The 16317-nt window shown below is 47.5% G+C and overlaps 1 protein-coding gene across 1 annotated transcript in view; it reads left to right on the top strand.

Annotated features, from left to right (window-relative positions):
- The first annotated feature begins 435 nt into the window (after positions 1-435).
- Positions 436-16317, top strand: part of EEIG1 (estrogen-induced osteoclastogenesis regulator 1) — a 37740-nt gene continuing 21858 nt past the window's right edge. Inside the window, exons 1-2 of the mRNA XM_040083191.2 lie at positions 436-503; positions 2295-2926. Coding sequence (XP_039939125.1) covers positions 2781-2926 — 146 coding nt within the window. The 5' untranslated portion in view covers positions 436-503; positions 2295-2780. The remainder of the gene's footprint in view (positions 504-2294; positions 2927-16317) is intronic.

Here is a 16317-nt window from a genome sequence, read left to right as displayed (position 1 = left end):
CGTGCCAGCTGGGGCTGCTCAGCTTGCAGAGAGGCTGCAAGACATCCTGCGCAGCGCAAAGCCCAGCGCTCCAATTCCCGCTGAGGGGACACCGAGGACCCCGCTTCCCGCCCAGCCCCTGAGGCAGGGGGCGGGGCTTTTCCATAGCGACAGCCCTCCCCTCCAATCCCTGCGCTCCCTTCCCCGCCTCGTGCCGGGACAGCCAATCACAGCCTCGCAATTCTCAGCCCGCCTCCTTGCTGCTGTCCAATCGGGCAGCGCCGCTCGCGTTCTCCCGTCTCGGGGGGAGGGCGGGGGGTTACGTGTTGTCCGTATTCCCGAAGCGCGGCGGCGTCGCTCTCCCCGCGCGCTGCCCGCGCACCGCCTGCGCTATCGGCGTAGCGGCCGCAGTTGGCGTAGCGCGGGCAGAGGCGGCCGTGTCGGGGAGCGGCGGCCGCCGTGCGAGGAGCGGGCTGGAGGAGCGGGCAGGGCCGGGCAGGCAGCGGGCCGGGACCGCGCCGCAGGTCAGTGGAGTGCGCTGGGAAGCGGGCTGAGACCTTCCGTAAGGCAGCTGGTGATGGGGGGGCCGGGAGAGGGGTAAGATCGGGCTGCAGCTCGGTGCACGGGCTGGGAGGGTGCTGAGCCCGGGCTGCAGCTCGGTGCGCGGGCTGTGGGGACGGAGCCGGGCTGCGGCCCGGGCATGGCTCGCTGCTTGGCCCCTGGGGCTGGGCAGTGGGGGATTCAGAGGGCCAAGAGAGGGACTGAGATCTGGGCACGGCTCAGTGCGCCGCTTGGACAGAGAGCTGGGACTAGGGCACAGCTCAGTGCACGGCTTGGACAGAGAGCTGGGACCTGGGCAGAGCTCAGTGCACGGCTTGGACAGAGAGCTGGGACCTGGGCAGAGCTCAGTGCACGGCTTGGACAGAGAGCTGGGACCTGGGCAGAGCTCAGTGCACGGCTTGGACAGAGAGCTGGGACCTGGGCACGGCTCAGTGCACCGCTTGGACAGAGAGCTGGGACCTGGGCACGGCTCAGTGCACCGCTTGGACAGAGAGCTGGGACCTGGGCAGAGCTCAGTGCACGGCTTGGATAGAGAGCTGGGACCTGGGCAGAGCTCAGTGCACGGCTTGGATAGAGCTGGGACCTGGGCAGAGCTCAGTTCACGGCTTGGACAGAGCTGGGACCTGGGCACGGCTTAGTGTACGGCTTGGACAGAGCTGGGACCTGGGCACGGCTGAGTGCGCGGCTTGGACAGAGCTGGGACCTGGGCACGGCTCAGTGCACCGCTTGGACAGAGAGCTGGGACCTGAATTCCATTTAGTGCATGACCCCGGAGTGCCAGGGGACAGGCTGTGACCTCACAGCATCCAAAGCTGAGACCTGGCAGCAGCTCGGTGCAGGGGCAGGTACTGCTCGTGGTGTGGAGCATTGACCCGCAGGGCCAGGAGCAGGTACTGCTTGTGGCTGGTGGTGTGGAGCTTTGCCCCGTCTCCCTCCCACTCTGCTCCAGGGTGTCTGCGGGACAGCGGAACCTCCCTGGAGGTGCCCAGGCTCTGGCAGAGCTAGCTGAATTCTCTTACAGCCACCGGGCGAGAAAGGGTCTTTAATCACCCACCCACCCACGCAGGCAGCTCTAGGATCAGTGAGGATTGTTTACTGCCCGGTGTTCATAACCTTGTCCCTTTGCGATGTTGATCAGCTCCTGCCTTGCTGGTTTAAATGTGTAAATGTGTAACAAACTCGCTGTCTCCAGCCCCAGATCTGAACTGTGCAGGGCGCAGCTCTGTGCAGAGCCGGTGCTGGGGGGAAGGCAGCATTCCCGGTGGGCCTGGCGATTGGACAGCCAGATGACCTGATTCGGTTGTTATGCTGTGTAATCTGGAGCAGACTGCTTGTCTTTTTTCCCTCTCTGCTGCTTTCTCCAATTATAAGATACAGGTGCTAACACTTAGAGGGCTGGTTTGAAATGCAGGAAAGAAACGTATTTTTTATTTCTTGAGATGGCTTTTTCTTCCTCTTGTTAGACTACACGTTAGAATGATCTTGCGCCGTAAACTGTTTCTAAATATGATGACTGAAAATAGAGCAAGTTTTTATTAGCTGCTTTGCAAAACAGAAATTACAAGAGAGATGACAACAGTGAAGCTTGCCCTGGGCAAAAAGGGGAAAGAGGATGTTGGGGCTGGGCTAATTGGGGCCATACCTCTTCAGACTGGAATGAGTCTGTACTGAATATTACCCATCCAAACAGGTTTTAGCGCAGGAGGAGGAGTCCAAGTCTGGCTGGAACTAATTTACTCATTTCCCTCCCAAAGGCTGACCCAAAGACCTGTATCAAAGAGTTGCACAAGAGAGAGAGACTGGAAGCTCTCTGAATGTGGTGCTCGAAGATTTAAGGCCTCTCTGGGGACTCGAGATGACTCCTCACAAGAGATGCTTTCAAGAGAGGTTGTGCTGAAGACAGAGCACTGCAGCCTCTAACTGGGACAGCTCCTGCTGGTCTGGAGCTGACACCCAACTTCCTTCCCTCCTTTTTCCCTTGGAGATGTTGCAGAGATTTAATCTGACCTCTTCCTGCTCACCTGAAGCCTGCCGTGGCGATGATCCCACAGCCAGATCCGACCACCAAAGAGAAGAGAATCGTGCGTTTGAAGCTGGGCCGTCGTTGTAACTGAACTGGAATTTACTCCCTGCTTGTGCTCCCGGAACAACTGCCCTTCCTCTGCTTGTCTGTTTGTGCTGTGAGCCACTTCTCCCTGATCTTGTTTGGAATTCCTGAGCTTTCCAGGCTGAATTTGCCCATGGCTTTCCTGATGAAGAAGAAGAAATTCAAGTTTCAGACAAGTTTCACTCTAGAAGAGCTGACTGCCGTCCCCTTTGTCAATGGGGTTCTGTTCTGCAAAATCAGGCTGCTAGATGGAGGAGACTTTGCTAGTTTATCTACCAGGTAAGACCCTGCCTGCAAACTTGTTGCTTGGCTGTGTTTCTTTCCCTGGTTATTCTTCCCTTGAGTGGTTTAGCATATGGCCACCACTTGCTTACCCCTTGATGGGATTTTAATAGTTCTGTTGTAGGGCCCCACATGCCGTATCATTCTACCGAGCAGGAAAAGTACATAGCTGGAGAGCTCTGAACCTGGGTGGTGTTGGCTGATTCGAGCTGGATTGAATTCTTCAGAGATGAGGGGAGGGAGCAGGAGGTCACTCCCCTTAAAGGGGATTAAATCCTCTCTTCTCTTTCCCCCTCCTCCTTACCCAAGTTCTCACACACTCTTTCAAACCCTGTTCTGTATTGCCTTCATGCCTTACTTGAAACTCACCTCTGCAGAAAACTACATCTAAGCAAATCAACCTTTCCCAACTTTGCTCTCCCACTTTGATACTGAGTTTATCTTCTTGGTAAGGGTGGAATTAGTTTGTTTTGCATTGCAAATTGCTGTGCAAGGGAAAACTGCTGCCTGGAGTCAAAGTTGTCAGTGTTAAGGACCCAGTTTATCTCCTTAAACTGATGCCATTGCATTTCTCACTTCAGAGCAGCAGTGTTTTCTATGTCGTGTTGGGATCATTCTGCTACACATCTTAAAAGGTTCTGCCACCCTGTGTTGGCATTCCTCTGACTCCTTCAGGCAGGTCTGTCCCCACTCTTGTTACTAATTGCTAATAAAAACTTGCTTTGTTTCCAACTGTGCACACAGATTATCACAAACAGTATGCAAACACGAATTCCATAACAGCCCAGACTTGCTTTCTGCTTCAAAATGTGAAGGAAGCCCTCAGTGGCTTACAAAACTTGTTTTTTTGCTTTCCCGAGTGACTGCTCAGTTTTAAAGGTACAGGATTAGTTTGTGCTAGCTGTTAAATGTTTTATCCCAGGGCTAAAGCCTGGTTGGCTCTGGTTTTCCTCTTTGTGGTGCTGCGTACTGAGCTTTCTCATTTCAGGAGAGAAGATTTTGTTGGGCAAGCATAAAACATTCCTGTCTCACAAACAGAAGTGGTAGGGCAGTGCTCAAAGCTTGGGTTTTTTGCTCAGAGGCACGATACAACCTCATCTAAAGCTGGTAGAAGCCGAGGGTATGGAACACCTCCAGAAATGGACTTTGAATTAATTTCTCTTTTGAAGAAAATCTGTCAAAAGAGCTTTTCCTCACAGTGTTCTCCCCTGAGGCTAGATCCTTGGGTTTGGTGGAAGCAGTTTATCTAAGGAATTCAAACAGTATGTGAACTTGGAGAGAAATTAACCCTTCCACTTCCTGGAGTCCGACTAAGTGGTGCTGGAGGGTATCTCAGAAAAAGCCTGTGCAGAGAAATGTCCATCTCCCTCTCTTGTTGTCCCTGAAAGCAGCTTCTAGGAGCCATCCCTGGGATTTGCTGGTGCTGCCAGCCGTGTGGGCTGTTTTCTGAGCTGGCTGGGGTTCAGCAGTTTGCTCAGCGTTGCAGATGTGTTCCAGCAGCAGAATCAACTGTAATTCAAAACCAAACACATACATAGCTCTCCAAACGAGCGAAGGCGAGGTGAGCCGGGGGGTTTCCCGCCTTTCCCCCAACCTGTCTGTGCTCTAACTAAAAGCACATGCAAACCTGTTCCTGCTTGAAAAATTACGGGTCTCAGTGGTATTGAGTCATTTGACCTTTTCCAAATATTTTCCCCTGTTGCAGTTTGAGAAACTTCAGGAGGGATGAATTTCCAGAAGAGTTACCGTGTGGAGGGGCTCCCAGGTCATGCTTTGGCTTTGCCCTGTGCTCCTCTCTTCAATTCTATCACCTTTTTGATTCTCACTGGGAAAGATTAAAGGAAAGGAGATATTGTAAATGTGTTGTGTTAGAAATCTATAAGTTATTTAGAGTCTGTGATTGTTTCTCTGAAATCAGCCACTTCCAAAATCGATTGTGTTTGAGGTTGTAATGTCTGGCAGGTAATCTCTTTGTGAGCTGCATATGTACAAAATCTGGTGTTTGCTCTGCGATCGATTTGGGCTTCTGTGATCTGGGCCATTTGGAGGTCTGTGGCTGTGATCGAGCTGAGCTGCAGCTCTTCATGACCATGCGTTTTCAGAGAACTGATCTGAATAATGTCTCCCATGTCACCTGGAGTCTGTAAACCGAGGTTAGAGGTAGGTATAGGAACTCTTCACAGGAAACATTAAATCAGTTTTTGTAGTTGCAGTGTGGAAAGAGGAGTGTTATACAGGAACCTCCAGAGGCAAATTTTTCAGGTTATTTACAATAAGCTTACTTGACACCTCATGCATGTCTGTGGCAGGAGGTGGGAATATGAGATACCCGATGAGTTTTCAGGTGGCACCGGGATCATTTGGGCAAGGCAGAGTCAGCTCCCGTCAGCCTGTCCTGGTCCCAAGTCCAGCTCAGCCTGGGTTGCACATACAGAGCTGCCACAGCCCGGTGCTCTGGGTTTGGTGGGGCACACGCTGGCTGGCACTCCCTTCCCAGACTGCTCACACTTCTGGCTGGAGGGAAGCCTGTCTGAAATGTATTAAGACTAAATGCTCTTAGGAATTCAAGGATGTCTGGAAAAGGTTCAGGTCCTGTCAGCACATTCAGCTTTGGGGATCTGCCTCTCCTGGGTTTTCTGGTTTGTTTGGGTTTTTTTTTTAATTAATATTTTCTTGCAGGTAGGTATTCTATTTCCACTTTTCCTGTGCTCAGGCCTTGCATTAAACTCTAGGTATTTTAATGGCTAAAGTATCATCTGTAAATATCTTTTTGTCCTTTCCTCTCCCTTTGTAAAGTTTCCTTAGGCTGTTCTGGGGCTTCTGAGTAATAAAACTCACAGGTTTTACTTTACAGTGCTCTGTGTTAAAAGTATCTCTTGTGTCTGTGGGTTTATCACCTTGTGGTTGGATTACAGAAGCTGGGCATCTGAAAAGACATCCCAGTCAGGTGTAGGCCAGGCAGGTGCTGTATTTCCCCACAGAGAAGTAGCAATACATTCCTTGAACATCATTAATCCAGATTCTTAAATAGCACAACCACCAGTGAATTCACTTGCCTCCCAAGTATGTTTAAAAATAACAGGCTCAGAAAAGTAGGGATGTATTCATGGCAACCGTTTTTGTGGAGCAGGTGGGCGGCTGCATTTTGTACCAGTTTCAAGCTTTCTGGGGGGGTTGTGCAGCTTTGTTCCTAGAGAGATGAGACAGTGAGTTCATCAGGAGGTATCCCATCCATGGATCAGCACAGGCAGGAGCCTGGATGTCCAAATGAGTGCCTAAAGCCACAGGCTGATCGAGTAAGTTCATGTACATCTTTGGGTATCCCAGAAGAGGAAGACTCAATTAAATTCCCCCTCTCTGCTTACAGGTCATGTTGAGTGACAGCCAGGTGCTCTTTGCCTCGGTGCTGAGTGATTTCTGGCTCTGTGTTGGCAGCGAGCAATGCTGGCTCACAGTGTGAAGGAAGTGGAAAGCCAGGTGTTATCCACAGACTCCTGACACCTCATCCTACATTGTTCTCTTAGCCTGCCAACAGTTTCACTGGTATTTCTGGGTTTGAAAGAAGGGGTTGTACTCTGAAAGCCCCTGTCTGACTCTTGAGGAGGGACTGTTTTGCATGAGTTGAGCAGCTTTGAGGGCATTTCCCGCCTTCCTCATTGTCTTCTGAAGGCACCTCAGACTGTATTTCCTTTGAGGCCATGCTCTTCCAAGCATCTGCAGCGTTTCAGCTTGGTTTTCTGATCCTGACACTCGTTGCAGCAGTTTGAAACAATGAATGTAGCTTGTCTCCTGCAGCCCTGCCTTATTTGCATGTGAGCTTGATTCTGGGAAGACCTGACCCTGTTGGGGTGGTCTGACCTCCAAGAATGTCAGTGCTGTAGCCTGAACCCACGATGTTTTTAGCCTTGCAATTTTTAATTGAGTCAGTATGAAAGGCCACTTCCTGCACTGCTTACTTTATTTATTTTTTGAGGGTGTAAAGCTGCATCCAGAAAACCAATGAAACGCTGATATTTGGGAAGGCACCTCACTCTGACAGCTCCCCGTGGACTGAGGTCAGCTTTTGTGTAAGTGTGGCACTGTCATCCTGTAGGCACAAATGACGTGAAGCTACTTGCTTTAGGCAGCTAGTGGGATAAAAAGCATCGTAATGCCTTCGTAATAAACAGAACTTATTCACTTCTGTAGCACATAAAGGGGAGAAGCATTGCCCTGCTAACACAGGGCTGGTGATTCAAAATTTGTTGCGAAGGGAGGTGCAAGTGATGCCACCTCCAGAATGCAGCTCTCGGTGGTGGGAGTTAGAAATCAACTACTTCACTGTCTTTACATAAGTAGTCATTGTGCCTGACACTACAGGATCCTTCAGGTAATTAAGCTGACTATGTTTAGCTTTTTCAGACTGGAAAATCATTAACTGTTTGTTTAACCAGAGACTGTAAGACTGATTCAGCCTGGTTGAGATCTGAATCTTGGCTACTGTCTGCCTTAAAACAAAGGTTAGGTAACTTAATAGTTTCTTCTAGAGTCCCCAAGAGGGAAGAAAACTGGCTGTAGTGAAAAGAGGATCATTTGCTGAGTGCTGCCTTTTGATTCCAGTGGAATTGTCACTGTTTAGTAGAGCAAGGAACTTGATTGTGACTTCAAACGGTTCTCCCAGTTCCATATTTTAGGACAGTATGTGCTTGGCTCTATCCTCTGCTAGAGCATGTGGTGTATTAATGTATTTTAAAAGTACTTTTGTTGCAAATGTGTCTGGAAATGCAGACCTTCCCTACATGTACAAATATTCCTATTGCACAGATCAATAGAGTCAGTTTTCTTATTCCACAGCAGCTTCACATAACATCCTTCCTTCCTGGCAGAGCCTGAGGAATAGGCTGGGGGTGTTAACAGAGAATTGATTTGAATTCAGCCTCTAGAAGTGATTGCAATAAAACATGACCTATTTCAAGATAATATTAAAGCATAGTACCTGCTGTGCCTTGCATTCTGAAACAAATACAGAGAAACTAGACAGCAAAGAAGAGAAAAAGGGGGTTTATTCCAGGAATGCAGCGAAGTGTAGGTGCAAGTTATGAGAGCAGAAGCAGTGGATGAGGTTTAACCTCTCACAGGTTGAGAGTGTTGGAAAAATTGCAGAAGTGATGGAGCACCGCAAGGTCCCTGGCTCAAACCATCTTAAGTTGTGCTTTGAGTTTGCAAAGCGCTTCTCTGATCTTTTCTGGACTCTGGCTGTTACACCTGCAGGGTCTGACAGATGCTTTGGGGTGGGTTGATTTGCTTTGTGCCGTACTTGCCTGGCAGAATTACGTTAAAACCTTCCTGCCACGGGGGCTGTATCCTGGCGAGTAAAGAACAGTCTCTGTTCATGCCGTGGCTCAGGCAGAGGCTGCTCTGCTGACCAGGAGCTGCAATCTAAAGCGCTGTAACCGATACACTGTGTGTACAGCATCAGTAAATGCGTTCAGATACAAGCGGCTTTCAAACTTCCCCCTCGTCGCTGATTCTGAGCTGGCATTGCTTTGACAGCTGACTCTTAGCAACAGCCTTATCTGTGTGCCTTAAGCAGCCCTTGGCTCAGAAAAATTACTCATTGAAGATTAATGTTCTACAGGGAAACTGGGGCTCTGTGGCTCACTTAATTTTCAGGGTGACAATACCATCAGCTCTGGTTGAGAAGCAGGGAAGGTAGGTAAGAGTGGCCCTGCTCCTTTAAGACATGTATTTATTGCTGAAATACAGGGGAAGACCTAAAGGGCTTCCAGTCTCTTTATTCTCTGTGCTCTTGAGCTGCCATTAGTGTTGACTCTAGCTTTGTAGCTGAATTTCTGAGGCATTCATGCGTGCCTTCGGCAGCCTGTGGTCTCTCTGCACAGCAGTTGGTATTTTAATAGGCCCTAAATTGCCAGTGGCAAGTTGTTCTGGTACCAGTTTCTAGATAAATGAGGCAGGTACAGATTTATTTCTTCTTATTATTTTATTGCAGGAAACTACATCTGGTAGTGTTTCAGGAAAGAGCCTAGAGTCTTTCTCAGATCAGAAACCTCTCTCTCTTCAGGCCTGGCAGTGTGGGATGGTAAACTCTGCAGCACCCACCTGTGTGTGGCTCTGTGAGGCCTCATCCGTGCAAGGACAGGCGGATGTGGCTCTGTGCGTGACCTCCCTTCTTCAAACAGGATATGTTCTGCATCCTCTGTGGGCTGCCAGCTCTGCACTGTGCTTGCAGCCTGCTCTGAAACGGGTCAGGAATTATTTCATAGCTGTGGGTGATTGTATGATAACCAGAAGCCTCTAGAAGTTCTCTAGACCAACATTTGGATCTGCATGTTTCTTCTGTAGCATCCTGTGAACTTGTGTCAGTAATCTGTGTGTAAAGGTGATCATTTCAGGTGTTATTTCAGGATGTGTCAGCCCACCCCAGTACCAGCTGCTTGCCCTGCAGGGTGAGAGACTTTATTATTTTTTTCTTGCAGTTTATTCACGTTGTGCCAAGTGCACTTGCTGGGAGACACGATGCACGTCGCTGTTGTAACTCCGGACTTGGCATCACGATCCCTCTGGTACCATACACTGGGACTCGGCATCTCATTTGGGTGCCTGGGTTTGAAAGGCACTTCCCACTAGACAAACAGTTGTGCCTGTGTTCACTGCATGAACAGCCTTCTTGTTTGGTGTATTTTTAATCTGATGAGCAAGAAAGGGAATTGTTGTGCACGATTCAGAATTGCTGATTGTCGTGGATGTCATTGTCACGTGCTTCTCAAGGGTCACCCCGTAGCTGAGTGGATAAGGCCAAGGAACTGGGGTAGAGCTGTGGGGATGAGGAAGACAATGAAGAGGAAGCCCAAGGAGGCTAAAGGATTGGGAGGAGGCAGGTGTGGAAGAGACAGGGTGTTCTACATAAGCAGTAGCATATACAGTCTGTAGCTGAGCTGGCAGGAGAGCAGGATTATGACTTTTCTTTAGCTGGACTTATCCTACCTCATTGGTGAGAGGAGGCCTTGAAGGAGGTCTCATGTTGTAGTAGGAGATGGGATGAAGCTAAAAATACTTTTACTGCTCTATGCTGTACTTTAAATAAGAAATGAAGTCTGTTCAGCCTGAAAGCACTGCGAGTGCTTACATGAGAGGAAGGAAGATTGTGTGGATTTACTGTCCTGGAAAGGGCTAGAAAACTGCAGCACTAATTAGCAATGCAGCTTTAGAAACCTACAAAGGTCATGTGGGTGGTAGCTACCCTGAAATGTGCTCTCTGAAATAAGCAACTAAAGCTAGAAAATATTCTTTTGGAGCTTTCTAGAACTGCATGTTTCCCTCAGTGAGGCAACTTGCCGTTCAGTGAACCAGATGTAGAAAACAAAATGTAAGGTTTCTTTAGTGCCTGTCAAAAATTACCAAGCACTGTGCTCCAGTCTGGCTGAGCAATGGACAAGCAGATCAAGGCACCTGTAATAGAAAATCCTTTGAAATGGGTGTGACCTCAGGGTTTCAGTTTGGGGTAGTCACCTCCATTTTGCTTCCAGAATAAAACTTTGTATGAAATGACTGTAACAAGATGTTTCACTAATGGCTATTGGGTTAATGATCAACAGAGACTCCTTCAGCCAGCTGCCACATGAAGGACTGGTCAGTGCATGCCTACCTGTGCTCCTGCCTGCCAATGGAGTTTCCATTTCTCCTGAATTGCAAGTTGGGAGTGTGAGGAGTACGAACTGGGGAGGCCAGAGTGAATCCTGACAATGTTTTCCAGCTGTCTTGTTCTTTGTCTGGCCACTTTTGTTTCCAGTCTTTAAGGGATAATATTGTTCATCAAAATAAAAATGCAAATGGACAAGAGAGGAGGAAGGAAACACTTGTCTGGAAAAAGACCTGGCAGAGAGAATTTTTTTTTTTTTTACCTGCCATTGTATCAGTCTTTGAGTCTTTATCCATGCTTGAGACAGCAAAGGTGAGGTTGGGTGGGGCATCATGGTGTTCAGTGGGTTTTTGTTTGCATCTGTGCAGGTTGAGGAGAGAGTTTCCGGTTTAGTTGCTTATTATTAGTTCCATCACGCTTATTTCTCCTGTTAGTTCCTGTTCTTCCCATCCTTGGTTAGGCTGTGCCTGCATGTCAGAGAATACGAGGGAGGCACGTAGGAGATTTATAATTCAGCAGTTTTTCAAGAGCCGTTAATGCTCCATTGCCCAGAAATGAAGCAATACCATTTGCACTTAGGCAGCCTTGCTGTGACCAGTCAGCCCCAGCTAGTGCAGCATCCTGCTCCCAGGCTGAGCAGAGGTAGTCTGCTTGCCTGTGTTACAGATTAATTATGCAGGAAAGCTTTCCCTGGCTTCTGTCAGTGGCCTGTTCTGGTAACACCAGGCTATTGCATTGATGTAAATGTCAAATCCTTTCAAGCATAGTGCTGCTCTTTTGTACCTTCAGTAGCTTGCAGTGCTCTTTGCTGCAAGGGAAGCTGCTATTGGAGGTGTGTATTTTCTACAAGTGTTGCTGTCGTTTGCTGCCTTTCTGCTTTGCTGAACACTCTCTTTGTGCTGTATAGAGAGTAACTGATCATACTGTGGCTCCTGTTCTCTTTCTGGTCTGTTTCTGATGTAGGTTTGTAATGATGAGTTTTCCTGCTCTAAGTGCAAGTGCATCTGTTCTTTCAAAACGAACCTGCCTGTTGTTTTCCCTCCAGAAGTGTGGCTGTACATGTCCAATGTCATTTGCTCTCAGCAGGGGAGAATCAAGGGTGCATGTCTGAATTCAGCTTGTGGTGACAGCCGCAGAGGAGGTAAAGCCTATCTGATCCTCAGAAACCTGCTCCTGCAATGGGATCCTGTGCTGACATCTCCCAAGGGCTTAACCAACACTCGCTGCTGCCACTAAGTGCAGAGCTCTCCCATATCTGCTTTTAAACAAGACGTAATTTATGAAACTACCTTTCTCTCATTAGGACAAGTGGCACCATGAGATATTGGTCATGCTTAGATAATTGTGTTTGTCTGCAGCTCTGGCTCCAGAGGAGCAAAATCAGCTCTAACTGCTGTGTCTTGAACCCGTTTCTCTCCCCTCTTGCTGGCTCTAACACTGAAATTGGGGCCAAAGGGAAGGGAGAGTTGGGAGAGGCAGATTTAGGAGTCCCAGCCCATCACCCCTAGTACAGTGGTGAGTCAGGGGACAAGCTTTGCTCAGCAGCCTCTTCTCATTTGCCGACCTCTCCTGCTGAGTTGCCTTTTTGCTGATAAACACCAGCAGGAGCAGATATTGATGGAGGGGACAGAGGTTCAGGGAGAACGTGTTTGAACCTTATCCATAAAACCAGACCTAGTTTGTACTGCTGAATGGTACCCCTCTAAAGGAGCCATCATAAAACACCTGTGTTGATCCTGGAATAAAAAAGTTGCTGTTAGCATATAAAGGGCCTTCTCCTGAGCTATTGTATTTGTTTTGAGTAAATGTGTACTCTGTAGAAGTGACTCACGGGGAAACACGTCTGAGCATGGTTGGGTGTTACCTCTTGGGTAACTAAACCTACTTTTACCACCAGGGTTGACTTCAGGCAGCTTATTTGCTGAAAGACTCTTCAGCATGTTGGAGCCAAATTGCAGTGATGTTACATCATACGGTATTAATGAAATTATCCCAGAAATGAACTTGGCCTCATGTGCAGGTTAATTTGCACTATAAAGTCCTCTCTGGTACAGCTACATTGGCAAACTCCCTTGGCTGAAACAGGGTTGATATTGGCAAAAAAAGTCACTTAACTATTCTGGCTTCTTTATGTCTTCACGTGCCCTAAATCTGCCTTAGAGGCAAAAACATTTGTCTCTGCACATCACTTGTTAGCGATGTTGTTCCTAATCTTGTGTTGATTCCCTTCTGGGTTTTCATTTGCCAGATTTACTATCCCAGCAAAGCCTTGGCTGATTGAATCGACCCATGTCTAGATATTTCTCATCGTGGGGGGCAAGTGTTGATTTTTTTTTTTTTTAAATTGAAAGGTAGCTTTTTTCTTTATAAGTAGCTTTTTTTCTTCATAAGAGCATTTGTGTTCAAAGCTAGATTTCTTGCAGTCCAGAGTTGTAGCCATGTCTTGTGCTCTATGAGGTACACACATTATCAGAGTTCTCCTTGGTGGAGTTTACGTTGCTGTCTTTCTTCACCGAGAGTTTAAATTTAGTCAGCAAAATGCAAATCTGGAATGTCTCAGAATGACAGCTAACACTTAGGGGATGAAGAAAGTTTATAAATATACCAGCAACAGATAATCAGCGAGTCTTCATTTTACATCTGTGGTCTGCCAGAAGTGAAAAGGCTTTCGAGAAAAGCCACGTTGTGATACAGAAACACATATTGACTCGGAAATTTATTGTATTATTCTACCTTAATCTTGGAAGCATCTGTACAGAGCAAACGTTGGCGTTTTTGTGAAGTGTTTGGGACCTTCTGAAGCTTTAGTTGCTCGATCTATTAGAACCACAGGGGAAATTTGAATTGTGATTTGTCCAAAGGGCCAACTGGCCCTGGAAGAGTTGGGATTTTTTTTCACCCTATTTTAACTTTTGTGGAGCTTACTATGCAGTTGTTGGTAATAAGCCTGAACACCTCTCCTTCTGTGCCTTCCATCCCCCAGAAATAGGGAATTCCCTCAACTCAGTTTTTTTCATCCTGCTGTAAGTCGAGCTGGCTGGACAGGAGGTGTAGGTTAGAGCTCATAAGAGGTAACTTAGCTAAGTTGCCCTCATGCTTGTTTTATGCACACTTGATTGTTCAGTGGTTGTAGTTGTGGAGTATTAGACCTAAGAAGTATTTAGGCCCAGAGTTCGACAAGTTCTTCAGAGCATGGTGGGTAGCACAAGGCAAAAGGAGCAACACATGTGAGCCAGGCTGGAGAAGGGGTCACTGGCATACAAAAATCCGAGTGTGGGAGACCGTGGCTGACCTGGGCAGGCTCAAACACAATCTGCAGGGCAGACCTGCTCTGGTTTCTTCTGAAAATTAAATCCTTGTGGGTTTGCTTATGGGAGGAAAGCACTGGTGGCCGGCTTGGCAGCCTGGCACATGGCTCGTTCTTGGCTAAGCCAGCTCCAACATAGTCTATGGGAACAATGGAAGCAGGAGTTGGTGTGGTGACTCAGTGCACGATGAGAGTTCAAAAAAAGCAAATGCGTCTTTCAGCATTCAATACGCGCGTTATTACGGACTTGTGTTTTAGTAACTGAGTCATCTATTCAGTTATTCCTTTCTTTACAGTTAAGAGTTTGGTAGTTCTTTGCTTGTGATGTTTTTGCTCCTGGCGCACATCCCTGGCTTCAGACCAGAAGGAGCTCGTGCTCTGTAGATGTGGCAAGAAGTCCTTGGATATGTGTTGCTTTGGGTTGGTCTGCCTTCAGCACAGCGTGTAACAATAGATGTATTGCACAGCATTTACTGTTACACTCCCTTCTTGGATTTGTTTTCCTAATGTCCAGCTTTTCTTCTGTGCTTCCAGATGACAGAATGTAAATTACAAATACCTCAAAGCAGAGTGGCTCTGCTGGGCATGTCCCATCTTTAAAGTGCCATGTACCCATCCCTTGCTCCTTGCAGCCAAGTATTTTAGAATTATTTCTCCATGCCTTCTCCCTGCTCCACCCTTCCTTACCCTTCCAAAACTCATCTGACTTGTTCTATAGCTTGAGTTCTAAAGGGTCATTTTTCTGTGACTTACTTTCTCCATTTGGCACAATTTTTGTTTCCTTATGCAGCCTCCCCTGTAGCACTTCTTCACCAGCTGCATGTGATTTTTTTTTTTTTAATAACCTCCATTGTTTCATTTCTTATAGTACTTTTAACGTAATTCATGTTAGGAGGAGCTTAATATATTTAAGATTTAGATACAAGGAGTGGTTGGAAATATTTGTTCTAGAATAACTCGCAGTGATTTGAGAAGCCCTGAATGTACTGGAGAGTGTGGCTCTCCCCAGTGCAGTGATCTGGAGGACTGGGGATGCGCTGCACTGCAAAGCTCTGGCCTATGGGACATAGTGTGTGAGGTGCAGCGTTTCATGTCAGTCACTTACAAAAGACACATGTCGGGGTTCATGTGACTGGAGTCCAGACATAACTGAATTACTTTCAAAGGAGCTGTTAATACACAACTAGGAATGCTGATGCTGAGGGGTTTTGTTCTGGTGATTGACTGACTGCCACCCCTGTTTTCCAGGAGGGATTATCACCCCTTGGCTTGTGCTGGTGGACCTTTATCAAGATTGATCACTGCCTTGGAGGGAACTGTAACACACAATTCCAAAGATGTACTTTACAGAAATAGGCTTTTTCTGGAAATAAAATCAATCCCTTTCCTGCTAGATACCAGCTTCCTCCAAAGGACGAATGATTTCTAAATCATTCTTTGAATACTGTTTTTATTTCATGCTTGCCTTATTGTTTTTGCTCCAGTTCTTTCTTCAGCTGCCTTTTACATGCTTGGTGCTGTCGCCATTGTCCCCTGTCCCCCAGTGAAGCCACCTTGACTGTTCTTTACCTTGGTTTTTCAGTTGTGGCTGGGGTTTCTTCCAGTTGTTTTTTTGGGTTTTATTCCCTACACATTTGCCATTCCTGTGTTTGTCTCATGTCCAGTCAAGCAGGGATTAAGCAGCCTGTGCTCTTAACTGTGTAAATGGAATCTGGTTTCCTGAGTAGACTTTCCCCTACTCTTCCTTCCCTGTTCACTCTTCCCCACCTCCCCAGCTGCCAGTGAGCAGCAGGAGTGGATGTATGTCCATCTCCTGCTGTGAGGTAGAACTGAGACAGCAGGTGAAGCCCTACAGAAGTTTTGGAGCTTGCCTTGTTCCTCCTCAAAAACACTGGTTGTGCAATTGCTTCATTCTAAAAGCATTGGTGTACACATTTAGAGTGCTTTAGATATCACTGCTCTGGTGCAAATGAAGAACTGAACAGGTGTAAGCTGATGATGCCACAAGGGAGATGAGGCTAGGTGTCCTTCTTCACCATGGGCCATTCCCATGGGAATGGGTTTGCTGGGAGTTCAAAAGTTAATTTTGCAAGTGGGTTGGTAGATGCAGTGACCTTACTGCTGAACCCTTGTTTTAAACACTTGCAGTGAAACATCCAAATAAGACTTGTTTCAGATGACAAAGGCTTGCTTAGTTCTCTCAGTAACACAGTCTGCATCATCTGTCTGTGAGCCATTTTTCCATCATAACTGCTCATGTCTACTGAACAACAACCAGCACTTGTCAGCTGGAGAATACGGGGTTGTTTGCAGAGGGGGAGTCATCCAGCTCCTGGGGTTGGCAGTTGTTCTGGCTGGTGATGTAAGCTCAGGCGCAGCAGAGTAACTTTATTGTTGGGAGTTCCCTGCAGCCCTTGCATTGCTTCTGCCCAGGGAAGGCAA

The sequence above is a fragment of the Hirundo rustica genome, chromosome 20 (genome assembly GCF_015227805.2).
Source record: "Hirundo rustica isolate bHirRus1 chromosome 20, bHirRus1.pri.v3, whole genome shotgun sequence".
Taxonomy (NCBI): domain Eukaryota; kingdom Metazoa; phylum Chordata; class Aves; order Passeriformes; family Hirundinidae; genus Hirundo; species Hirundo rustica.
The sequence above is the reverse complement of the archived record's forward strand: the minus strand, read 5'-3'. Positions and strand labels throughout refer to the sequence as shown.